The sequence below is a fragment of the Mesocricetus auratus genome, unplaced genomic scaffold, assembly GCF_017639785.1.
Source record: "Mesocricetus auratus isolate SY011 unplaced genomic scaffold, BCM_Maur_2.0 Super-Scaffold_100691, whole genome shotgun sequence".
Taxonomy (NCBI): Eukaryota; Metazoa; Chordata; class Mammalia; order Rodentia; family Cricetidae; genus Mesocricetus; species Mesocricetus auratus.
Genome location: NW_024429267.1, coordinates 14534398 through 14560842, shown reverse-complemented (window position 1 = coordinate 14560842; position 26445 = coordinate 14534398). Strand labels below are relative to the sequence as shown.

The following is a 26445-nucleotide window of genomic DNA, read 5'->3' as shown; positions in this document are numbered from 1 at the left end:
AATCCAAGAGAATGGAGAATTTGCACAGGCCACAGATTTATCCTTGATTAATATGAGGGAGCAGCAGAACCCTGGAAAGGGGGTAAAGATCCGCCACTGGGGTGGTAGGGCTCCAGGCATAGCCAACACTCTGAGCCTCAGCTTCCCCCATGTGTTCTACCTGCCCTATGGCAAAGTGCCAAAAGGGAACTGATCTGTTATAATCACATGACATAACTGAAAGGAGACTGTAAAGAACGAAGAAATCACCGTTTTTCACAAGCAGCACTCATTCCTGAATCTACAGGCCAAACATAAAGGCCAGGTGTTTCTGAGTGGGAGAAAAAGGTCACATGACTTTTAGACAATGGGGGAGGCACAGGCAACCGCTGAAAGGAGGAAATGCCAGGCCTCAGAGCCTTGAAAAACTTACCGCTGTGATTGTAGTTTTTAAAGAAGGGACCACACACTGTGTTTTAAACCACAGGATCCATGTTCTACTTCTTCTATTACCTAGTGTTTACTGGCAAGGATGTCAATAGATCTGTAGAAGGCTTATCATACCAGCTGGGTATTCTACAGATAACAAGAACCTTGGGCCTTTATAACCAGACTTCTGATGACCAAAATTCAAACCACAGTTAACCGTTGAGAACTACACTTGAAATACTACATGTTACCTACCAACACATCAGCACTTTTCAGTCTTTCACTTGTAGACAGACAGTGCTTCCCACTTTTCCCTTGAGGGTTTCCAGCCACAGAATCCTCTTTTTCCTCCTGCTCAGTTTTCAGCTGGTTTGATGCTGTGCATCTGAAACCTTCAGTATCTTCTTCACTGAGGTCATTTTCTGTGCTAAGCTGACTGCTCTGCTCACATGCCTTTGAACAATTAGTTTTGTACTTGTTGAAACAGTCAGACATTTCTGACATAGTCACTTTTATTTTTGAGTCAATACCTTTTGAATCATCACACTGGAGATGACTGAGAGATCCCGGGTTATAATTCTCATCTTTTGTTTTCTCCGTACATTTGTTTGTGCAAATCTGTTTGTCAATACTGTTGCAATGTGAACACTGTTTCTCAATTTCACGGCTCATTTCTTGCTCCTTATGGTGTGATTTACATGGTGTACTTTCCAATCTGCTAATCAAACCCAAGTTACTTTCACTGCAGAGAGTCATATTAGATAAAGTTGGTAAGCCAGCAGCCTTGTTCTGCATGTCCCGCCCAGTGCTGTGGGTGATGTCATCGGGATGCTCCTGACGCTGAGTTCTTACTTCATGTTTCAGAGACTTTTCTTGAGGACTGTGTTTGAATCGGAAGCATTTACTAGGTTTGGGACTTTTCCCATCACCTCTGTCTCCCAGTAAGGGCATTTCTGTGTGAGAAGCAGAAAGGGACGTGTTATCTCTGTTCTTCTTCAACAAGGCTTTGTCATCATATGAACTCCTGAACACTTTAGAAGGAATGGAATTGGAGTTGTGCTTGCTGAATGCAGGCCGGGGAATGTGAGGGGTGGGGTCGATGTGTTCCAAGTGCTGTGCGATCCTGGCTATGACATCCTGCCGCTCCTGGAGCAAAGAGCCGATGAGCGGGTTCGCCTCCCCACCAGGCTGGCGAGGGTAGGGGCTGTGAGAGGAGCACATTTCTCCTTGGGTAGTTTCCGACTTCCCTCTCCCTTTCCCCTCACTGGTGTCATCTGAGGAGCGAATGTCTGGGCTCCCAAAAGAGACCGAGAATGCTTCTTTGCAGCTTCTCACACTCTCGGTTTCTTGTGGAACTCGACGAAGCTTTGAGCCCAGTGAAGTGGACTCCTGGGTGCGAGAGGAGCTGGGGTCACAGTGAATCAAGTGCTGAGCAATTCTGGCAATGACTTCTTGTCGATCCTGAATCAAGGAGTCCATTAAAGGGTTAGGCTCCCCCACTGCCTGCCGGGAGCTCTGACAGCTGGGAACACTGGAGTCAATCGCAGAGAGTGATTTCAAAGTTCTTACTGATATCTCCTGTGACCTTACTTCGCCCATGGTGCCACTGAAGCCCAGCACACTGGCTTGAGATGCTCCTTGGTCAGACTTGCTACCTGTGCCTGGGCAGAGCCTGACATTTCTAATGGCTGCAGTGTACTCAGGAGTTACGCCACCTATTACATGCAGGGCACTCACAGGTGCCATGGTCCACGTGTGTTTGCTACACAGACTCTGTGAGCTGCTGGGACAACGGTGCTCTATTTCACCAGGGCCACGGTGCTGATAGGCTTTCAGTTCCTGCTCTTGAATTCTCTTCTCATAAAGAATGTTAGTATGAATACTACAGGTCAAAACCGGGTAATGAGCTTGTCTGGGTAGGGACTGAACACTGACTTTCAAGGCCACGTTGTGAGAGACGTTGGGAACGGGAAACACATGCTCAGTTGGAGTCTGTGAAAAAGTCCACTGCAAGTCGACGTCAGCAGCGCTGATTCTAGAGTCAAACAACAAGGTCAGTCATCAGCTACTCTCAGTCTCTATAAATCCTTAAAGGATAAAAAGCAGTCATACATCTCTATCTGTACTAATTTCCTCCAAGGTCCCATTCAGCACTCTACCATGCATGTCACCACTAAAACCAACACACATGGCACAACAGACTGTACTCGGAAGAAATGATTGTTTTTATTATTTTGTTCTTTAAGACAGTTTTATAGCTCAGCGGTGGTGGCACACCTCTTTAATCCCAACACTTGGGAGGCAGAGGACAGCCTGGTCTACAGAGCAAATTCCAGGACAGCCAGGGCTACACAGAGAAACTCTGTCCCCCAAAACAAAAGTACAAACTAACACAAACACAGTTTTACTCTGTAACCCAAGATGTCCAGGAATTTACTATGTAGCACAGGTTGGTTTCAAACTTGCAACGATCTTTCTACTTTAGCCTTCTGTGGGATTACAGGCATGGGTCACTATGTCCAGATGAGCTATCTTTTTAGAGCACTTAAAAAGAAAACTTAAAACACTAAAAGCTCAAGAATATTACATTTTAATCATATTTTCCAAAACAGAAATAAAAAAGGACTTTTGTGTATGTATATTATTAAATAAGTGAGTTCTGCTCATTTTATTGAGCAAAATAATTTAGAGACTATTTCATCTGCCTAAAGAAATAATTAGTTGTTTTGCAGTCTGCATATTCACATATGTATACATATACGCAATCACACATACATGCATAAGGAACTCACAAACACAAATACACATGTGTTTTTTTTTTTTAAAGACAGGTTCTTGCTATTTTGCTCAGGTCAAAATTCACTGCTCAAGCAGTTCTCCTACCCACAGCACCATGTCCAACAATGTTTATGCTTTAGATAGAAAACTCCAGATCATCAAAAAGTGACCCCTGTTTCCACTTCATCATGGCAATAAGGCTGGCTCAGCTTTCTAAAGTAAACTTGAATGCTTTTGAAACATCATTGTATAATTTAACCCACCAAGCCATCTTTTTTTTTTTTTTTTTTTTTTTGGTTTTTCGAGACAGGGTTTCTCTGTGGCTATGGAGGCTGTCCTGGAACTCACTCAGTAGACCAGGCTGGCCTCGAACTCACAGAGATTCACCTGCCTCTGCCTCCCAAGTGCTGGGATTAAAGGCGTGTGCCACCAACGCCCGGCCCCACCAAGCCATCCTAACAAGATTTAACCCAACAGGATTACCCATATAATAATACTTTCTTAACTTATTTTGAGTAAAAAAACCTCACCGGCAGTGGTGGTGCACACCTTTAATCCCAACACTTGGGAGGCAGAGGTAGGTGAATCTCTGTGTGAGTTCGAGATCTGCCTGGTCTACAAAAGCTAGTTCCAGGACAGCCTCCAAAGCCACAGGGAAACGAGAGAGAGAGAGAGAGAGAGAGAGAGAGAGAGGGAGGGAGGGAGGGAGGGAGGGAGGGAGGGAGGGAGGGAGGGACTTCATCAACTTTTACTGACCTTCATCTATAGATTAAGGAAATATGCTTTTGAGAGGTAAGACACCATTCATTAAACTTGCCAGTAACTATACACTGTCCCTTTTCTCCCTGGACATACCTGTAAAGAATATTTCGTGGGATAGCACCATGAGAAACACTCAGCCAAGCACTTAACTGAGAAAAAAACACAAATGATCGGACAGCCAGCAAAAGAGCCTTCTCTTCAATGAAGCGATCGCCATTCCTAAGGAGAGGAAGGTAGAATCTTATGTCAGCAAGCATGGGGTGACTGCTTTTGCTGGAGAAAAGTGGGAACAAGTGCCTCTTGGGATGTGTGCTCTAAAGTATACACATGCACTTCCTAATGTCACTTGGTATCATAATTACTTAATGAACACAGTATCTCAACTTTACTACATAAAAAGAGAGATTCAGAGACATGGTGCTGTATTACACAGTAAGGTGTAGGAGATCTTAGAAAACTTGAGACCAAGTTTAGCAACTCACTGTCGGGGAACTGGCTCCAAGATCCACCTCTCCAGTAACAGCGCGTCTTGCTTAATGGCAGGGTCATTCAGATCCGTCCCTTCTGTGCTAGGTCCCTCATCACTGTAGCAGCAGTCTGGCAGGAGCATCACTTCCACCATGATTGGAAGATTATTTTTCCACAACAGTGTAACCTCAGATCTGGTTCGTCTGGCTTGGCGACACTTAAGAAAAAATAAAAATAAACAAATGTCTCAACAACTTCCCTAATTTTGTATTTAAATTTCAGAACTATAATTGTAGACATCTGCATAAGAAGCATGACATATGTGGTAGTGCTTGCTTGGGTTTGGCTGTCTCGTTTTCTTCTTAAATTATGCACTCCAGATAGAATGCTCTAATGCACAGGGCTCAGTGTGGAACATTTATGCTACATTTTTTTCCTTGGGAAGGTAATTTTGCTCTGTTTTATGGAAAAAAAATGGCTACACACAATGCCTGACCGACTCCTGAGTGTCCCCGGCATGTCTACTTTGTCAGTTTCATCAGTTCATAGAGAAGATTCTGAAACCTAAGGCCAAAATATAAAAACTTCATTTTCATTAAGCAATCAAAAGAAACAAGATTATTTCTTTAAGACTTTTTTGAAGTTTAAAGCGAGAGTGCTAGAGAGGTGGCTCAGCATTTGAGAGCGCTGGCTGCTCTTCCAGAGGACCCAGCTTTCAATTCCCAGCACCCACAATCACCTGTAACTCCAGCTCCAGGGGATCTGAAGCTCTCTTCTGGCTTCCATGAGCACCCAGCATTCAAGTGGTACACAGACACACAAGCAGACAAAAAACGTATATGCACTAAAGAAACTTAAAATAAAATTAAGCCAGGCAGTGATGGAGCATGCCTTTAGTCCTAGCACTTGGGAGGCAGAGGCAGGTGGATCTCAGAGTCTAAGCTCATCCTGGTCTACAGAATGAGTTCCTGGACAGCCAGGGCTATGTAGAGAAACCTGTCTCAAAACAACAACAACAAAAAATAATTTAAAGTTCAAGAATATATTTAAGAAATGACTGGGAGAAATTAAAAAATATATATTATGTGCTACTTATTAAAATGTTTTAACATTTTTCTTTTAAAATATTAATATAACAAAAATAATTCCCATTGAAAAAATATAGGTGAGGGGCTGGAGAGATGTCTCAGTGGTTAAGAGGACTGGCTGTCCTTCTAGAGAACCCGGCTCCATTCCCACATGGTAGTCTGTAATCCTGTTTCAGAGGACCCAACACCCTCACCCAGACATACGTGCAAAGCACCAATGCACAAAAAATAAAAAGAAATACATTTTTAAAAAGAAAAAATACAGGGTAAATAGCTAATGTAGGAAAATCACCATAACATTGGTCTATCTAATGAATAGGAACATAAAATGGAAGGGTCAGGGTAAGACTCTCCACCTAAAGAAAAGGGAATCACAGCAATGAAGAGTTGCCAACCTCCCTTCCTCTTAGTGAATTTACCTACAGCACTCTCAAGTACCCACCTGTCACTGTAACAGAAGAGCAGGGATGAAAAACTTGGAACCAGTTTACACAAAGGACAAACCCCAAAAGCAATGGCGCCCAATCCTCACCTGGGCCAGCTTGTCGCTGCATTCATGTCTGGCTGTTCCTGGGAAGCGAGACTGTGCTGGAGGGCAGTGGAAACTCTCTGCACGACCTTTTACAGAGCACTCGGGTGTCCGTCCTTCTGTTATCAACAAGGCCAGAGAGACCAAGAACTCCTCTGCGTCATATTCAAAATACTCATCTAGGGCATCTGGCATTTTAAAAAAGGAAAATTCTGAACTGTATTAAAAAAATCTATCACTCAAATTAATCACATTTTTTAGTGTTGCTGTTTATTTATCTATCATTGTGGAACTGAACCCTGGGTCATACACACATTAGGCCAGCGCTTTGCCACGCTAACAAATGCTCTACAACTGAGCTATATCCCTAGATTATTAGTCTTTTAATTAGCTAACTGGTTGTAGATAGGGTCTCAAGTAGCCAAGGCAGGCCTTGAGTTCACAAGTTTTAGAGGTTGGTCTTAAACTCCTAACCTCCCTGCCTCTGACTTTCTTTTTCTTTTTTTAAGGCAGGGTTTCTCTGTGTAGCCTTTGCTATCTGCAACTCACTTTCTAGACCAGGCTGTCCTTGAACTCACAGAGATCCACCTGCTTCTGCCTCCCTAGTGCTGGGATTAAAGGCGTGCACCACCAATGCCCGGCCTGCCTCTGGCTCTTAGGGGCTGAGATTACAGGTGTGCAGCACCATGCCTGGCTACTCCAGCTTATTCTGCCACTGACATACACCTCTGGCCCTAAAGTACTCAACAGGAACTCATGTGAGCTGGGTGCAATGGTACATGCCTATAATCACAGCACTCAGAAGGCTAACACAGGAGAATTTCTGTAAATTTGTGGCCAGCCTAGGCTACACAGTGAGTTGCAGACTACTGCTGGTTACGTAGCAAGACCCCATCTCAAAAAAACAAAAACTAAACCCCCAAGAAACAAAACCCAAACCACCATCTCCAACAACAAAAACCATCTCTAACTAAAATCCCAGCACTGGGGAAGCTGGGGCAGAAGGATGACAGTTAATACTTGGTGATTTAACTGCCATCAACTATCACCAGCTCTAAGTACTCCTTCTAGATAAGCTCAGTTCTCAGAGAACTGTAGGATAAGGACTCCTGCCTGCATCCTGCAGGCAATCAAACCAAGGAGGGAGCTGGCCCACACTCACACCAGACAATCTGCAACTTGGACAGATGTCTGGCTCCAGAAGTTAGGCTCTTAACCACCATAATGCCATTGTTCACCGGTGCTATGAAATCGCTATTGTATACTTTCTTAAATATAAATATATATCCATACATCTGACACACACTTTTATTCACTTAGTATTACTGTGACACAGAATTATTTCTGAGATGGGACTATTATAAATTATAATAATGTGCTGATAGGAAAAGAGAGGGTCTCAAATCTCCTTTGGAAATGAAATTAGGTCATAAATCAAGGATATTCACAGGTAATCCTATAAAGAGACCATCATACTTCCTACCTTTACATTTTTATTACATTTTATTAGTGTATGAGAGAGAGAGAGAGAGAGAGAGAGAGAGAGAGAGAGAGAGAGAGAGAGAGAGAGAGAGAGAGAGAGAGAGAGAGAGAGAGAGAGAGAGAGAGAGAGAGAGAGAGAGAGAGAGAGAGAGAGAGAGAGAGAAGATGCCTATGGAGCAGGGTTGTACGCCACAGTGTAAATGGAAGTCAGAGAACAAATTTGTGGAGTTGACTCTCCTTACACCATGTGAGCTCCTGGGACTGAACTCAGGCTGTCAGCCTTGGTGGCAAACACCTTTACTTGCTGAGCCATCTTGCTTTCTATCAGTCACGTTTTAACTTATGCAGTAGACAGCTTCCTTCTCAAAAGTAGGTCTATATTTTAATTTAACTATAGCTATGGCATGATCTATTTAACCAGTTCAATACTGATGGATATAAAGCATGACTCAGTTGTTTTCTAAACAGACATAAGAATCTTTATAAATATGCTTGAAAACTAATATGTTTGAATATTCAGCTTAGTGAACTATTATTTCCTTGGGGTAAATTCACAAAAGGACAATTTGTATTCATATTAACAGTCATGTCTCTACAAAGATAAAACAATATTATCCTAAATAAATTATCTTCTTAGCAATCTCCCGGGTTTTTTCCTGGCCTCTTTTCCATTTTACTCTGTGGTATGAGTGGCCTGGAATCTTTCTACTACCTTGGCAGGCTGTACGATTAAGTTACACGGCATGTGTAGCAGCCCAGGGAAGAACACTCCTTCATTCCCCGGCACAGAGCTGTGTGCTACCCGGCTGTGTGGGGTAGGTTTTCAAGGATGCAAAGGCTGGGTACCAGTGCAGTCCCAGGCTGCTCACCCTGTGTCTCTCAGGAAGCTTGGCTGTGATCTCTTCTAGGGTTTTCCAGAGCTACTTCTGCCTCCCTTTATTTTTTGTTGGTTCATTCGGTTTTTTGTTTGTTTGTTTTTAAGATGAATTCTAATGTAGTACAGGCAGGCCTGACTCACTAAATGGTCAAGGCTGTCCTTAATCGTCTGAATTTTCCCATCTCTACTTCTCAAATGCTGGAGCATACCCAGTTCCACTGCTTCTGAAGAGAAGAGATTCATAAACTCTCAGGGTTGAAAGAATCTTGAGAAAGTCTACTTCAACCACCCACAAAAGCCAGAACTGCCCTGGCAATTGTCAGCAGCCTGTCCTTGCACATCTAGTGGAGGTGACGGCCTACTTCATCTTTGGATCTTTCCAAGTGTCTAGAGCTTTCACTGTGCCTAAGCTGCTTACTTTTGAGTCCAGGGCCTCAAGAACATGGCTCTCCAAAGCCCCAGCCCCAACTCCCAGTCAGACTGCAAGCACAGTACACAGAGGCAAGGGATGCTGGTCCATCTCCTACCCTAGTGCAGATCTGTCCATCATAGTCCTCAGGGTACAAAGGTTTTGTTATTGCTCTTCTTCACTGACTGACTTCCTAATTAGTCCACTTATAACCCTCAAGCTTGTCACTATGGCCATAGTTGCCACACAGAACAGGCTGTTCTAGCTGGACAATATGACATGTACTCTGATATGGATGCTGCCCAAGACCCGAGTCAACTCAGCTTTCACAGCTCCCTGTGTGGCCTCTCCGCCTCAGACAAACTCCTGGCTACAGAGCTCTTGTCCTTCCCCCCATTCTCTTTCCAACCCACCAGGCAAGCCTTTCTCCTCTCCTTTTCATCTACTGCAGCTTTGTGAAGAACTCCCTATCTTATCTGTGAAAGGCCTCTGTCCTACCTGCTCTCTAGACTGACCTCTTACTGACTTCCTTCTCTGCCCAGAGCTTGCATAAGCCACTGACCCTGTGAATGACTGTGGCAAGATGCTGGCATGCAGCCTAGAGCCGTGCCTTCCACATCCACGTGGATACATGTCACCATTTTCCATGGACAGACAGACTATTTCAGACAACCTCCTCCAAAACTTGGGGTACTAACACTATTGTGACCAGGAGAAAGGAAAGGCTGAAGCAGACAAGAGGTACTACAGATGAAGTCAGATGAACTGTCCTGACAGCTCTGTACTACTCAAAGTCTCCCACCTCTTCACATGGCATCCCTGGAACCCACGGAAATGTGAAACTAAGAGAACCAAACGCCCACAGTTGCTCTCTAGCCTCCCTATGGACATCATGTATATGCACACACATACACTCCCCCACATGCGGCATACATATACATAACACTGTTTTTTAAACAACTGCAAAAAAATCTTTAAATCTTCAATACACGATTATGAGAAACAGCAGTAACAAACATGTCTCTCTCTCTCTCTCTCTCTCTCTGTGTGTGTGTGTGTGTGTGTGTGTGTGTGTGTGTGTGTGTGTGTGTGTGTGGTGCATGTGCCCAAGTACAAGCTTGTGTGTACCACACCACACATGTGGAGATCAGTGGGCATTTTCTGGAGTCAAGTCTCCCTTCCCACCATGCTACTATGGGATCTGGGGATGAACTCAGGCTTGTTTGGGGCAAGTGCCTTTAATTGCTGAGCCATCTCATTGGCTCTCCTCTGTTGGCTTCAGACACACAATATTTTAAACATTAATTGTATATACTAAGGGTTAAATAATATGCCTAAAGTATAATTAATTTTGAACCTGGATTATTATAATGTGATAATGGAATCCTATGGCACAAACAGATGTAAACTCAGCTACTGAATGAGCAAGCTGAAATGATACTTTTCCCAGTGCTGGGGATCAGACCCAGGGCCTCAATCTTGCTACAGAGATATTCAAACATCAATTCTCATCCCTAGCCAATGAAATAAAAAAATCTTACCTCAGAAACTTCTAAGATAAAAAGAAAAAGACTGCCCTTTGAATTTTGGCATATCTTCTATGTTAGAAACTTAGGTTTGTTTTTTTAGTTAACAGCAAACCCAGTACAGTCAATAAGCACTTACTTTAGAACACATTAGAACTATACTTGTTCTTACAGTCAGAATGACTTTCTTAGTGGCTTTTCTGAACAAAGAACTAGAATGTGAATTAAGAAACTATTGTTTTCATGGGTATGTCCTTTATGAAATGATTTGGCTGGCTGAAGGAATGTTACAAGGCATTATGTCTCCCTTCCCTAAAGGGTTGGAGATCATGCTCAGTAGTTAAGACAACTGGCTGCTCTTCTACAGGACCCAGGTTCAATTCCCAGCACCACATGATGACTCACCATCTATAATTGCAGTTACAGGAATCTAATGCCCTCTTCTGGCATCCTAGGCCACTGAATGTATGTGGTACACAGACAGACATGTAGGTAAAACACCCACAGATGAAATGAAGATAGAAATTAAGCTAGAGTATACTCAACAAAACTAACAGCCCACAAAAAGTAGAAATAAAATTTATATAAAGAACTTTCTAAACAAAGTTCCTTTCTTTTTGAGGGGGTTGGGCAAGGTCTTACTCTGTACTCTAGGCTGACCTGGAACTTGCTATATAACCCAGTTTGGCCTGTCACTCCAAGCAATCCTCCTGTCTCTGCCACAAAATTGGCCTCTAATTAGTATCTGTTTTGGAACAGTAATGAAAAGACTCATTGGAGAATTCAGTTTTACATAAAGGCAGTTAAGATCATGAGAGTCCAATCTTGGACGAGTTCAGACATGTTATTTCTTTGTTTCTAATGGAAGAATGATAAATGTTATGAGACAAAGACCTTGTCTGTCCTTGGGGGAAAGTAGGACTTTCCCACAGGCTTTGTCTTCTCTCCGAGAGAAGCCTTCTGGTTTCTATGCTCACCCCTTCAGGGAACTCTCACTTGTTAGCCACTGGGCTGTTTCCAGCCAAGGCAGGGCAAGAGGAATGTGGATTACCCTCACACTACAAACCAACTCACAGGACAGGAATCTCTGACAGGGAAATAAACAGGAATAGATTTCCATGCAGGCAGAGTTCAGCGGTCGTCATGAATGAGGGGAAAGGAATGAGAAGGTAATCAGGGTGGCTAGCCACCAGAGCCCAGATGAGAACACCAAACAAGAAGGTACCAAACAAAATCTTCTCAACCAAGAGCCCATTAGAAAACAAAGCAGAATGATTTTGAAGGTACAGTAAAGCCAAGCAGGTATGGCGGCACACGCCATTAATCCCAGCACTTGGGAAGTGAAGCAGGAAGGTCTCTGTGAGTTTGAGGCCAGCCAGGGCTATACAGTAAGACCTTGCCTCAAAACCCAAACATACATAGCAAACCTGAAACAATGCATCTGCAGAGAGATGTTAAAGCAAGCCCTCCTGAGATATTTCACCTGTAGAAGACATGTAAGCCCTTCTGGCCTGAGTTCATTCCCCAGAACATATGTGAGTTTGACCATTTTAAAACAAAGCTGGGGAGCTGATTTAGTGGTTAAGAGCATGTACTGCCCCTCTTGAGGCCCCAAAATTGGTTGCAGGTACCCAGGATATCTGATGTCCTCTTCTGGTATCTCTGGACACTGCATTCATGTGCACAAACACACAGAGACAAACACATACATAAAATACAAAAATAATAACAAACTGTAAAAAATGTCCATTGGGAGATATGGCTCAGGGGGTATGAGCACTGGCTGCTCTTCCAGAGGACCCAGGTTCAATTCTTAGCACCCATATGTTGGCTCACAATTCTAGTTCCAGGGGATCTGATTCCTCCTTCTGACCTCTGTGAGCACCAAGCATACACATAGTACAAAGACATACATGAAGGGAAGACAACCACACTCAAAAAAAAAAAAAAAAAAAGACCACTGTGGTATCATGCGCTTTCAATCTTAGTGCCAAGAAGGCAGAGATGGACAGACCTTTGGAGCTTGCTGGATAGCCTACTTGGTAAGTTCTGAGCCAGTGAGAGAGCTTGTCACAAAACAAAAATAGATATCACCTGTGAAGCACGGGCACCCTGGTTGTCATTTGGACTCCAAAATATATACACGCATTTATTCCACCACGTACACATTGTGGGGTGACACAGCACAAAGTCTCTTGCTAGATGACAGTAGCTCTGCAATCTTCAACTTCTTAGTCGCAAAACTGCAGGAAGTAATTCTGTCCTCTGTCTACCCCCAACAGGGTCATTTTGTCTGTGTTGCCCAGGCTGCAACAATCTTCTTGCCTCAGACTCTCACATAGCTGAAACTAAGATGTGTACATACCCCTGTGCCAAGCTTAATGTATGTTCTTTTAAAGTTCTGAATTAGGAGGACTAGTGAGATGATTTAGTAGCTACAAGTACTTGCTGGCAAGCTTGATATTCTGTTACCTTGAGGCCCACATGGTAGAAAGAGAGAACTGATTTCCACAGCTGTCCTGAGACTTCCACACATTCACATGAGTTCAAACACACAAATAAATGAAACAGTTTTTTAAATTATGAATCCTGAGATATTGTCATAATAGTACAAAGCTAGGACAATTACCTTGACTCCCCATTATTTTAATGGTTAACTATCCAACTACTGTATAGTTGTTACAATGATTAGAAAAGAGATATGCCAAGCATTGACTTTGTCTCACTTAAATGAAAAAGAATCAGTTCTGTGGTAGCATATATAATGAAATTAAGGTAAAGATAGGAAGAGCAAAGAAAGCATAATAAGAGATGGAGGGAAAAGAAAAACAACTACAACGAATCCACTAAGTCCAGTGCCATCTGCCACCCTCCCCTGCTCCTATCCTCCCAGTCCTGATCCTCTGCTGCTTTCTACATTTTCTCTGTACTCTAACACTGCGCATGCTCAAGGAGCATCTCTAGCTGGTTTTCGTTGCCACTCCATGACTGTAATCCCTTCCAGGGTAACTAAAATAGTTCAGTGGGTATGCTCTCCTCATCTAGTCTCCTTCCATTCCATCTGTCCCAAACTTCCCCAACAGAATACTCTATACAGTATAAATGTGATTGTGTTGGATCAAATATCCACAATGGTTCCTACTATTTACTTTTTAATCTTAGTGCCAAGTCTACCTGGGCAGTGGTGGTACATACCTTTAATCCCAGCATTTGGGAGGCAGAAGCAAGCAGATCTCTATGAATTTGAGGTCAGCCTATTCTACAAAGTGACTGTTACACAGAGAAACCCTGTCTCAGAGAGAGAAAGAGTCTAAAACCACTGAATACTGGCATATAGTGCTGTTATTAAGGTTGGTCACCAGGGTGTTCCTGTATGATGCATACAGGATGTTCTAAACTAATCAACCATAATTACTGCAAATAAATTCTGTTTCTCTCTTTCCAGTCTTTATGCTTTAACTTATTTTTCTTGTCATATTATAATGGCTAGTTACACAACACAACACAAAAGCAGCAATAGTGAGCATTTTATTTCTGACCTTGGAAACCGTGTTTAATATTTCACAACTAAATATAATAACTAAGTGAATGTTTTTCACATACATCATTTGTTGGGTCAAGAAGTTTTGTTTATAAAGTTATCTTGATTTGATAAATGCCATATAAAAGAGAAAGGGCATCCACTCCTTCATACTTCCTAGCTAGTTTACATCTTTTCAGTTGAGACAAGAAACTCAATATGCACCCCAGGCTGGCATGGAACTGGTTTTGTAGCACATGCTGGTTTTGAATTCTCCTGCCTCAGCATGATGACGGCCAGGATTACAGGTATGTATCATGATCAGTTTTCAAATATTTTCGTTTTGTAGGGCTATAGATTAAGGTCAAGGATTTACATGTGCTGGGCAAGTGCTCTAACAGAGACCTCCATCTCTAATCCTAGTTAAGGACTTAAAACATTTCAGTGCCTGGTAACTATGAACATACAGTACTTATCAAAGTCTTCAGTGTCTAAAACCAGAAAAGGTTTGCTAGTACAAGAGCAGGAAGGGTTGCATCTTTAATACTTGCCTCTAGACTTGTATTGCAAGCAAAGAGCTGTTAAGTAACCAGGGAAGGGCCTTCCTATAACAACTTACATTTTCCAAGTCTATTATGAATACCCTTTCTTTTTGTATAACCTCTAATGCCAAATTTCAGGCACAACGCTCCATGGATTAGAACAGTGAGTATCTCATTTCTGTATTTTGGGAAAATGTCAGATAAGAGTCTTTAATGAGCAACACTCCACACTGCATCACAGCCACTCAGCATTCTGCAAATGCAGTAGTCTAAGAAACACCAACAGCATAGCCAGATTTCTGCTCGCTAAAAGACTTGGCCACAGCAGAAAGCTGTGAGAACAGCCGATCTGTTCTGCTGACACTGAAGAGCACTATGCATTGTTCTCTGCACTGGTTGTGGATCTAACGTAAGTTTAACACTGCTAAAAGGCCATAGCAACTCACACTTAAGTGCTTTCTGGATGCCAGACACCATGACACACATTATATCTCATCTTATCTCACAATGATATTAATATGATAAAATGTAAAGATATGTGTGCCAGGGCTAGAGATGGGTTCAGTGGATCAGAGTGTGAGCTGCTCTTGAAGAGAGTGAAGTTCTGTTCCTAGCAACCATGTTGTCTAGCTCACAGTACCCCAGCTCCTGAGATCCCACACCTCAGGCCTCAACAAATACCTATGCTCACACACACAAACCCACACATGTACATATAATTAAAGATAAAAATGAATCTAAAACTTGTGTACTAAGCACTGGGTATATTGTCCACCTCCAAAATGAGGCCATTATATTTGTCTTTTATGTACAATTACCATTGCTACTTCATCAAATCTGTAACGTCATTAATTTTAAGATATACAACTTGTCTTAGTTAGGGTTTTTATTGCTATGAAGAGACACCATGAACACAGCAACTCTTATAAAGAAAACATTTAATTGTGGTGGCTCTCTTACAGTAAGTTCCAGAGGTTCAGTCCATTATCATCACGTCAGGAAGCATGGCAGCATGCAGGCAGACAAAGCTGAGTGTCCTACATCTTGCACGCAACAGGAAGTCAGCTGAGACACTAGGTGTTATCCTGAGCATATGAAACCTCAAAGCCTGAGCCCACTGTGACACACTTCCTCCAACAAGATCATATGCAACACAATAAAGCCACACTTCCTAATAGTGCCACTTCCTGTGAGATTATGGGGGGCCAATTACATTCAAACTACCACACATCTATTTTATGTTTCACTAGTTAAGAAAAAACTGCCAATTAAACTACTGTGTCTCATCAAGTATCCATTTAGGAAGTAGAAGACTTCCTCTTAAAAGCAACCAAGTGTATAAATTTAAAGTGATAGACTGTATCCAGTTCTGATTTACATGCAATATAGCATGATTGACCAAAACCAAAGTAAGCAAACTCTACTAGCTGAATATTTTTTTGCTCCTTATGAAAAGATACCCAATTTTTGAGAGAAACCATTGAGCCAACAAACTTTTTATTTGAAGAAAAAGCAATAGCTGTAGATATAGATGTGTACACACACACACACACACACACACACACACACACACACACACACACACAGTGGGTGCAGTGCCCACAGAGGTCAGAAGGGGGCATCATATCTCCTGGAACTGAAGTTGTAGGTCATTATGAACTTCTCCACATGGGTGCTGGAAACCAAACTTGGGTCCTCTGAAAGAACATCAAGTGCTTTTAACTACGGGGCTGTCTATCTCTCCAGCCCCAAGACTCTCCGCTTGTTTTGTTTGTTTCTCTATGCAGCCTTCGCCATCCTGGAACTCTCTGTAGACCAGGCGGACTTTGAATGCAGTGGTTTGCCTTCCTCTGCCAGACTCCCTGTTTTTAACAGAATCTTGAAACCAGGTAATAAGAAGAGAGTGACAATAAAAAAAATTTTTAAAAATTTAAAAAAAAGAAGACCAAGTTAAAAAAAAAAAAAAAAAGAAGAAGAGAGTGACAGGCCGGGCATTGGTGGCACACGCCTTTAATCCCAGCACTTGGGAGGCAGAGGCAGGTGGATCTCTGTGAGTTCGAGACCAGCCTGGACTACCAAGCGAGTTCCAGGACAGCCTCCAAAGCCACAGAGAAACCCTGTCTCGAAAAAACCAAAAAAGAAGAGAGTGACAACTAAGCCAAGGGAGACACAGAGGTGGCAGAAGGAGTTATGAGCAAAATGTCATGGTGGCACATGCTTTTAATCCCAGAACTTGGGAGGTAGCCTGGTCTTCAAATTGAGTTCCAGGACAAAACCTGTCTTTAAAAAAAAAACAGAAAAGAAAAAGGAAGGAAGGAAGGAAGGAAGGAAGGAAGGAAGGAAGGAAGGAAGGAAGGGGAAAAAAAGTTGACATTGCTTTAAGCAAATATCAAGACACACAGCATCACAAATACTCCCAACTCTGAAAAACTTGGTTCCTAAAACTGGACCAACCACTGTGCTCATACTTGAATGACTAACTATACAACTGTAACATGTCACAATGACTTACAGTGTATTGAGTGTATTTGTTCTATAATTTGATTTGTTAAAGGACTACCTCTTCTGGCCCTTCACCATCTGCAAACCCACAAGCCTATTTCCAGACCCACGACCCACAAGAATCCTCTTGTGTGCAAGTCACCATTCTTTCTTAAGTACAGCTATCAAGTCTCTCTTTCTACCAAGTGAAACCATTACAAAAAACAAAACGGGACACAAATGCAGAATCAAAAGATCACGGGGGAGCCCAGCTCCAGTGGATACACCTCCATCACAGCTTCTGCATCTATGGCTCAAGGAACTTCAAAGAAGAGGGAACAGAGAGTGTAAGAGCCAGAATACCAGGAAGTCTGCTGTGAAAGTCTCTCCTAGAAATGACTGCACAAAGAAGACCAGAACAATGGCAGCATCAGACATGTTAATGCAGAAGGGGGAAATTCCATAGGGTCCCACCCTTAGGCATTTTAAAGCTCCAGGCAACTAACAACTGCTGGATGAGGTAGAATTAGCCTCTCCTAAGAATGGGTGGGTCCCTTGATGGGTTGTCAGATGCCTTGAAGCCATTATTCACACACAAATATGGACTTAGCAGGTTGTATTTCTACATACTTGTGTGTACACATACACACACCTAACAAAAATAATCAAAGAAAAAGAGGTTATCAAATTGAGAAGGGGGGGATAAGAGGGATTCCAGGGAGGGTGGCTAGAGGGAGAAGGGGGTAATATGGTTCTATTTCAATTAAACATATTAAATGCTAAAATCTTTGGCTTTATAATTGTATAAGGACTATGCATGTGAATGAAACTATTTTACCAAGTCATTTTTCTACATTGTAATTAAAATAATTAATGCTAGCCATTTCAAAATTATGTTTTTATCCTTAGGCAGTTGTGAGAGGCCTGGAAGACACAGAATAGGCTCAAATTTACTTTCTTCCTTTCTTTTTTTTTTTCAAGACAGGGTTTCTCTGTGGCTTTGGAGACTTACCTGGAACTAGCTCTTGTAGACCAGGCTGGCCTCGAACTCACAGAGATCCGCCTGCCTCTGCCTCCCGAGTGCTGAGATAAAGGCATGCACCACCACCGCCCAGCCAAAATTCACTTTTTTTTTTTTTTTTTGGTTTTTCGAGACAGGGTTTCTCTGTGGCTTTGGAGGCTGTCCTGGAACTCACTTGGTAGTCCAGGCTGGTCTCGAACTCACAGAGATCCACCTGCCTCTGCCTCCCGAGTGCTGGGATTAAAGGCGTGCGCCAACACCCGGCTCAAAATTCACTTTCTTAAGGGATGAGAATGTCTTCAACTTCTTACAATACATTTAAGACTTCCCTCCCTCTTACCTGGAAGTCAGTAAAAGTTATACTTGGCTTTTCTAAATATACAACAGATGTCTTAATGTGGTCTGGATGCTTGTGACCCTCTGAAGTTCGTTATTGAAACTGATATGATAGTAGTCAGAATTGGGCCTCAGGGACACCCAAGGGAGACTGTCCCTTTACTTGAGGCTTGTCTCTGGAGCAGAGGTGAACCTTTTACAGATACTAAGTCTTCTGATGCCTAAATCTTTGGACTTCCCAGTCTCCAGAACTGTAAGCAATAAATTTCTCTCTATTATAAAAAAAATTACTTAGTTTAGTGCATTTTGTTATAGCAGCTGAAGTAAGACCTAAAACCAAGCCAACCTCTTTTTATTTATTAATTTTCCCTGACAAAACTTTAAAGAAGAAGTATCAGAGGAAGTCTAGACAGGTTATGTAACCTCCCCCCAAACACACAGGAAATGCTCCAACCAGCACATCTTGGTCCCATTTCAGTACTTGGCTCTCCAGTCGACAAAGCCCTACAGAGGTGAGTGCAGACCTCATTTCTAGTCTTCTGTCTTTAACAACCGAATCAGCTGCAGTCTGCAAGTCTCAAGGACTTTGTACTGGACTGATCCAAAATGTATTTGTTACAAACAACGGTAATTTTACACCATTGAAATCATTTCACTAGCATCATAACCATTTATCCTACTAAATGTGACTGGCATGAGCATGAGGGAGCTGCTGAGACACAGCCAGTGGAGGAAGTTGAAAAACAAAGTATAAACCATGACCCTTTTTTTTTTTTTTTTGGTTTTTACGAGACAGGGTTTCTCTGTATTGTTTCAGAGGCTATCGGTCCAGCCCGGCCTCGAACTCACAGAGATCCGCCTGCCTCTGCCTCCCGAGTGCTGGGATTAAAGGTGTGTGCCACCACCGCCCGGCTTGACGACCCTTCATTTTTAATGCACACAGCATGCGGGCATTTACTCCACTTCATTACTTGTAAAAACAAAGTAACTCCGCGAAGATGAGACAAGGTATGGAGAGGCCATTTACTTTATATAAGATTCTAATTATGGTTGCTCAATTTGGCAAAGAAAAATAAAACTTGTCCAGTTGCATTTGAACTTCAATTCAGGATATACTTGTACTATAAAATTACTCATTCATCTGAAATTTAGATTTAAATGAGGCACTACATTAAAAAAAAAACCCAACATGATGATCAAGCCTACATCACGTATTTCTAATATTTGAACTTAGACATTTATATTTTGCATCTAGGATTGCTGTGTCTTATATATCTACATAGCACCCAAGCTCTAACAGAAGTACCGAGAGATACATTTATTTCCTACAATGTGCAGCTGAATGAGCAGGGCTGGCAGGTGTGGCTCGGAAACACAGCATGTGCCCAGTGTGTACCAGGCTCTGGGTCCTTTTCCGAGCACCCAAATGTCAAAACTACTTAAAAACCAAGTCAGTACCAGTACATTCCTACACAGAAAACCATGCTACAGTTAGGATTGTCATCACTACAGATGCACAGTGCTCTGCAGGGAAAGATGGAGTTGATGGCATATATACAGCATGGTACTATTTTTGTTTTTAGGAGTCTTAAGGCATGCAAAATCATGTGAATTCATGTGGCTAAAAAGTGGCTAGTAAGATTGGAGGTACAGACATCAAACTGCTGACCCTTATTAGCCCTGAGGAACAGAAAAAGGAAGGAAAAGAAGTCAGTTCCATTTGATGACATGCGCCACCACCATCCGGCTCATTTTTCTTATGATTTTTTAAGAATGTCTAAAGGTATGTAAAGCATGGTGGTTCATACCTATAATCCCACCACTTGGGACAGAGGCAGTAAGACCAGGAATTCAAGGCCAGATTCAGATACATAGTGAGTTTGGGGCTAGCCTAGGCTATATAAGATTGTTACAGAAACGAAGGGGAAAAAGTAGCATTAAGGATAGTATAAAAGAGGGGAGGAGCAGAAGGAAGGGTAGCAGGGGGGAAAGATGATTGGTATATAAAATGAATAATTTTTTTAAAAGATATAAAAAAGAATAATGTAAAAATTAAAATACACCAGGCATTGGTGGTGCACGCCTTTAATCCCAGCACTCATGAGGCAAAGGCAGGGGGATCCCTATGAGTTTGAGGCCAGCCTGGTCTACAGAGCGAGTTTCAGGACAGCCTCCAAACCAATACAGAAAAACCCTGTCTCGAAAAACAAAAACAAAATTAAAATAAAATAAGCTTGCAAAGTCTCAGGACTAAGAATCTATACTTAGGATGTTACTAGTTTACTTCCTAAGCAGAAGTACAGGACTACAAAAAGTAGATTAAAAGTGCAGTGTTTTAAATTTCACTTTCATCATAATTTCATAAATGAAAAGGTATTTTACAATAGACTCTGGGTGGCAGAATCAAGATGGGCTGGCCTGTCTTTGCTGTGGGCATCAGCCATCCCTCAGTAAAAGCACAGAAAGGTTTGAGGCTGGAAGTAACCAGGAACCCAGTTTACTTGAAGGTTCCCCAACTTCCCCAAACACCCCTGCCCAAAGTCAGGAGACCTGTGCTCCACAAGATGGAAAGCTGCCAACTCCAAAAAATGGAGCCACAGGTCAGAAGTGTGGAAGGTGAGTTTTCTGGGGCTGGAGAGACCGTTCTGTGGTTAAGAGCATTGGTTGCTCTTTCATAGGACCCAGGTTCAAACCACAGCACTCACGTGGTGGCTCACAACTGTTTGAAGCTCAGGGACACAATGCCCTCTTCTGGCTTATGCAGGCACCAGGCACATGTGTGATACACAGACAAGCATGCAGGCAAACTGCCCATACGCATGAAATAAAATTGAAAAAAAAAAACAAGTTTCTAAGAGAAAACATGATGTTACAACAGCATTTGGAAGGAGGAACCACAGCTTCCTCCAGAAGAGGCAGGTAGGCCATCTCCTAACCATTCACGTACCCAAGAGAGTCATGCATTCCTGTTTATGCACCACTACAGACATCAATCAAACATTTTTTAGCTTAATTGTCATTTTCTCTTTTAAAGGTATCACTTTATTGTCAGGTTGTTAAGAACAAAGTGCCATACTTTCTCTCTTCAGTTTTTCTCTTCAAATACCATTCAAATTGCCCTATCTTCCCTTTAAGAGTGGAGAAGCCAGAGGTGGGACCCTTTGCTAAATACAATGATTAAGCCCTGGGACTTAATACCAAAGTAACACTTTAAATTCATGTTCTATTGATCACAGAAGTCATTATCATCAACTTCAGGCAATCAAATGAGACTATTTCCTAGAACCAGATTAAACTGGTTTGAGGCCAGCCAATCACATGTGCACAGCTTTCTATAATAAAGCAATTATCTACTGCTCATTAATCCAACATATATCTTGAAGTGAGTGTGCCAATCTGCTTAAGATCCACATTCCACTTCCACACTTAGATCTTTCTCCCTAAGGTAAAAAGAAAAAAAGGTTTTTGTTTTGTTTTGGTTTTTGATAGAGGTGTCATGTCACTTGAGCTGGTCTTAAACTTGCTGTGTAGCTGACGATGGTCTTGCACCTGTGATCCTTCTACCACCATTCAAAGACCTGGGATTACAGGTATGTGACACCTCACCTGGCCTCTCCCTACATTTTGACAGCTAAGTAACATATCTGTGGGTCAGTATTTGTAGTTGTACTGTATCTTGAAACTCACAGATCTCTCAAAAACAAAGCCACCAAAAAACAACAACAGCAAAACCAAAGCCAAATGACAGCAGCATTTCCCACACCGTGTAAGTTACTGGACAGTACGGGAAATGCTGCTCCAGAGCCACCTGTCAAGCTCTGCAGTCACTGGGCCTCAAGTCCAAACCCTACACTCGGTCCACTCTGACAGCAAAGGCGTGTGAAACGGAACAGGCTTCTCCCCATTCCAGCCCTTCGCAGCACCACCCCATCTGTTGTTTTCACTGCCACTTTGGCCACAGGCACAGGCTGACCCTAAGTCTATCCTACCACAACAGACTAAAAATAACCACACGGGTGCTAGCTGTAGTGGAAGCCTTGTCCTAACCACTGCTGCTTTGCATTTTGTGACCTGAAACCTAAGAATGATCCACATACACTTCATTTCTGTCTTTGTCCTCAGCTTGCCATCGATAGCTCTATTCCCAGCAATTACTTATATCTGACCCATGACCATTTCCAGGACAGTTGGGACACTGGAAGCCTGAAGCACGGTAATGAGGCAGGGGTTGAAAAATCCAAACGCCAAGCTATTCTTTTTATTTACTTAGGGTTTTGAGACAGGAGTTGTGTACCCCTGGCTGGCCTGGAGCTCTCTATGTAGATGAGGTTAGTTTCAGACTGACGGGGATCTGCCTGTTTCTGCCTCAGGAGTGCTGGGGTCAAATGTGTGCACCACCAAGCCCCAGGGCATGTACCTCCTCTTCCTTCACTCAGTCTGTCTCAGCCAACTCAGTTCCCAGAACTCCCTCCCGAAGGTCTCATGAGCTGCACAGTGGAGACCTGGTCAGTCAGAAGGCAATTCGTTCTCTTATGCACACCCATTCTTTAGCACCCTCATCCTGCTCTTCTTTTTTTTTTTTTTTTTTTTTTTTTTTGGTTTTTCGAGACAGGGTTTCTCTGTGGCTTTGGAGGCTGTCCTGGAACTCTCTTGGTAGTCCAGGCTGATCTCGAACTCACAGAGATCCGCCTGCCTCTGCCTCCCGAGTGCTGGGATTAAAGGTGTGTGCCACCAATGCCCGGCCCTGCTCTTCTTGTGATACCTCACGAACTTAGTGGTTCCCTGTAACTATAGCTAGTGATCAAAACTACTTCAACCAACTTCTAGAAGCCATGGAGGGGGGGGGCTTAGATCTCACCATTTATGAGAGCCTCTTAAGACACCCACTGGGAACTCTAACGTCAAGCTCTTGCAACATGTAGAGGGGATCAAACTGGTTTAAAAGCTGCTCTTGCAACCAGACATTCCCTTTATATTTCCTAACATAATTTCTCTTTGGAAGGGAAAATTCATCATATTCTGTACAATAAAAAAATATTCTATGGGCTGGGTGTGGTAGCTGTCACCTGTAACCCCAGTACTTTGGGATTATAAAGACAGATGATGAGAGCTTAAGACAAGAGCTTAAGGCTAGTTTGGGCTACACATGAGATCTGCCTGAGAGGGAGTGGGTGGGTATAAAACAATTAGACGGTCTCCATTCCATCTTCTAACCACTATCCTTTAGGTCTTCCCATCTCATTTGAGGCCTGTGTCCTCTACTGCGGCTTTGACTGTCTTTGGAAGACCTTACTGCACTGTGTACTTTTCCTTCATAAACTCAGCATGAATAAAACGCACCTTTGTTTGAAACTCCATGGAAAAAAGGCCAATAATCTGTGTATGCGTGTGTGCATGTTTGTATGTGTGTATGTATATGTTGTGCACACCTGTGTGCACATGATATATGTATATGTGAGTATGTGTATGAATGTGCCTGAGTGTATGTGTGTGTATGTTTGTGCACGAGTGTGTGTGTGCGTGTGTGTGTTACATGCATGTGAAGATCAGAGGATGACTTTATGGAGTCAGTTTTCTCCTTCCATATTTACATGGACATCAAACTTGGGTTTTCAGGGTTGTACTGCATGCCCTTTATCTGTTGACCCAGTTGCTGGCTGAGATTCTCAGTGTGTATCCCTGCTGTCCCGGCACAGTGTTTGGCAGGAACAGGTTCTTGAATGAATACTTATTAGTTAGTTCTTGCTTTGTTTCCTTACTTTCAGCTTCTTTCTCATTTAAGTGATAAAATGTTTCCTATTTGCTTTTCCAAATAATGATTCTTATTATCCTCACAGTCTTCGTATTTTAATAGCCAGTTACTTTCTACTCTATCAATATAGTTCCCTTAAATGGGAAAAAGAAACACTCATTTTTAAAATAAGCAAACTGCTTTAGGCAACCACTCATAAACTCTCCAACACAAACGTGAAAGACATTCAAATTCATAAAACACGAAAAATGAGAGAGCTCTTCCTAGTTCCTGGGAATTTAGGCCTAGGCAATCTTTTACAGGGCTGCAGATAAACACCATACAATCTACTGAATGCTTACACAAGGTGACCAAGGCTTGAGGAAAACCCTCTGAACTCAATCTGAAGGATTAGCTCGAACATTGGAGTGGAAAGGAGGAACTTAATGTTTAGGTGTGAAAAAACTATCAGTAAAATTCAGCTCTTAAGAAAGCAAAAACAGCAAGCCAGGGACATCACCTCTGAGAGGGCAGAAAAAGGCACTGTTACCACCTCCAAGGGGGATGGAGCAAGGTACCATCACCACCTCCAAGTAGAGGCCCATCTTGTAAGAATGGCAAGGATTGGTCTCATTTGTGATGAGAGTTAAAAAGGACACATATCGCCGGGCGTTGGTGGCGCACGCCTTTAATCCCAGCACTGGGGAGGCAGAGGCAGGCGGATCTCTGTGAGTTCGAGGCCAGCCTGGTCTACAGAGCGAGTTCCAGGACAGCCTCCAAAGCCACAGAGAAACCCTGTCTCGAAAAACCAAAAAAAAAAAAAAAAAAAAAAAGGACACATATCAAAGCACTGGGAAACAGAAGGACCTGTATTCATGGGAGGAAGTTGTCACTCAGGGAACCCACTGGCCCACTGGTATCTTAAAGGACACAGCTTTGCCTCCTTACAGCTTGAGCTGCAGAATTATGCTTTCACCCATGTATCCCAGGTGCTTGGACTTGCACTGGGAGCTATGCAGCTCTGATTCACTGCCTAGTTCCTGCACTAAGCCCACTTCACAACACTTTTGTGTTCCACGTAAAGCATCCGACTTAAGACATCGTTCTTTCATACTAAATGCCTCAAGTAGAAGGTATCCTTCTTAATGTCCTTTGTGGAAGCATCCACGCTGCCTGGTACTGTTACTCCACATCCCACGTAGAAAGAACTTGGAGGCTGTTGCTGAGAGAGCACTGTCACAGAAGAAAGCAGAGCCCCCTTTCAGAACCACATGCTCTATGTTTAGCTGTGTGTTCAGAGTAGTCTGCTAAAAAGGCACCATCTACTATTCTAGGGCTGCTTTGTTTTGTTCCAGCCTTACTAATCCCTGATAACTGGCATGTAACTTTCCAAAATTATCCTTAAGCCCAACCTAATTTAGTTTTGCACTTTTACCTCGTGGGAATATGGTTACAACATAAGCTGGTCCCAAAAAGCACACTAGGGTCTTTCAACATTCATCCCTGTGCCATGTGTGTGACCCTTCACTCCTTAGAGCTCTGCTCTCAGCATTCACATTTTCCACTGAGTGTGTGTTTATTTGTGTGAAACCTAAAACTCCTGGGGAAATAAAAAAGATAATGGGATGCAGACATTCTAATTGCCACACAGAGCAACTGCAGCTCAGCTGGACTGTCTTAAACAAGGATGGAGGAAGCTGACATTCATACAGTGGACCTCCACTTCTAGAGCAGGGCCATTTCTGCAGAGTCCAAATGGCAGCCTAGGACCACAGGAAGTGTCCTTCAGGGGTCCAGAAATCCCAGCCTGCAGCTCAGAGCTGTGTTCCAGACTGGTCTTTCTGTGCCTGGTTCTTTGCCACAGACCATCCATAATGCAGATGTCAGAGCAGACACTGGGTTCCATCACAACAAACTTCAAAAGCAGCTGTTTATGGGGTACACTCTGGTATATGTCACCATCTCCAGTGAGGCTCCCAAACCCTAATGTTTTCCTCACAAACGTCCTGAAATCCTTACTCAGTCTGTTTTAACACTGAATTCTGTGTCTGTGAGCAAGTGTATATGTACATGATGTATATGTATGTGTTTTCACACACGTGTGCACAATGCATGAGTGTGGGAGTACCATGCCAAGCATGTGTGTGGAGGTCAGAGGTCAACTTCAGGGGTCAGTTCTCAGCTTCCACTTTCTCCTTTGTTGCTTGTTACTGCTGCATACCCCAGGCTAGCAACAAGGGTTGCAGGCACATTGCTAGGCCCAGCTTTACACAGGCTCTGAGAACTAAGACTTGGGTGTTACTATTTGAGTGGCAATGGCTTTCCTCTCTGAGTCATCTTCCTCAGCACCGTTTTGGCTTTTGAAGACAGAGTCTCATGTAGTCCAGGCTTCTCTTTTGTTTTTTTTTCCAAGACAGGGTTTCTCTGCGGCTCTGGAGGCTGTCCTGGAACTAGCTCTTGTAGACCAGGCTGGTCTAGAATCCAGGT

At 42.8% G+C, this 26445-nt stretch overlaps 1 protein-coding gene across 4 annotated transcripts in view; it reads right to left on the bottom strand.

The window, feature by feature from the left end:
• The window catches only part of Fam214a (family with sequence similarity 214 member A), a 70981-nt gene that overhangs the window by 18062 nt on the left and 26474 nt on the right, over positions 1-26445 (bottom strand). For all 4 annotated transcript variants that reach the window (XR_005874677.1, XM_040739581.1, XM_021229377.2 and 1 more), the window contains 4 exons: positions 6037-6221; positions 4431-4633; positions 4042-4167; positions 664-2443 (listed from right to left, as the gene is read on the bottom strand). Coding sequence is in view for 3 of the 4 variants with exons in the window: in XM_040739581.1 (XP_040595515.1) it covers positions 664-2443; positions 4042-4167; positions 4431-4633; positions 6037-6221 (2294 nt within the window). In the remaining variant the exon portion in view is untranslated. The remainder of the gene's footprint in view (positions 1-663; positions 2444-4041; positions 4168-4430; positions 4634-6036; positions 6222-26445) is intronic.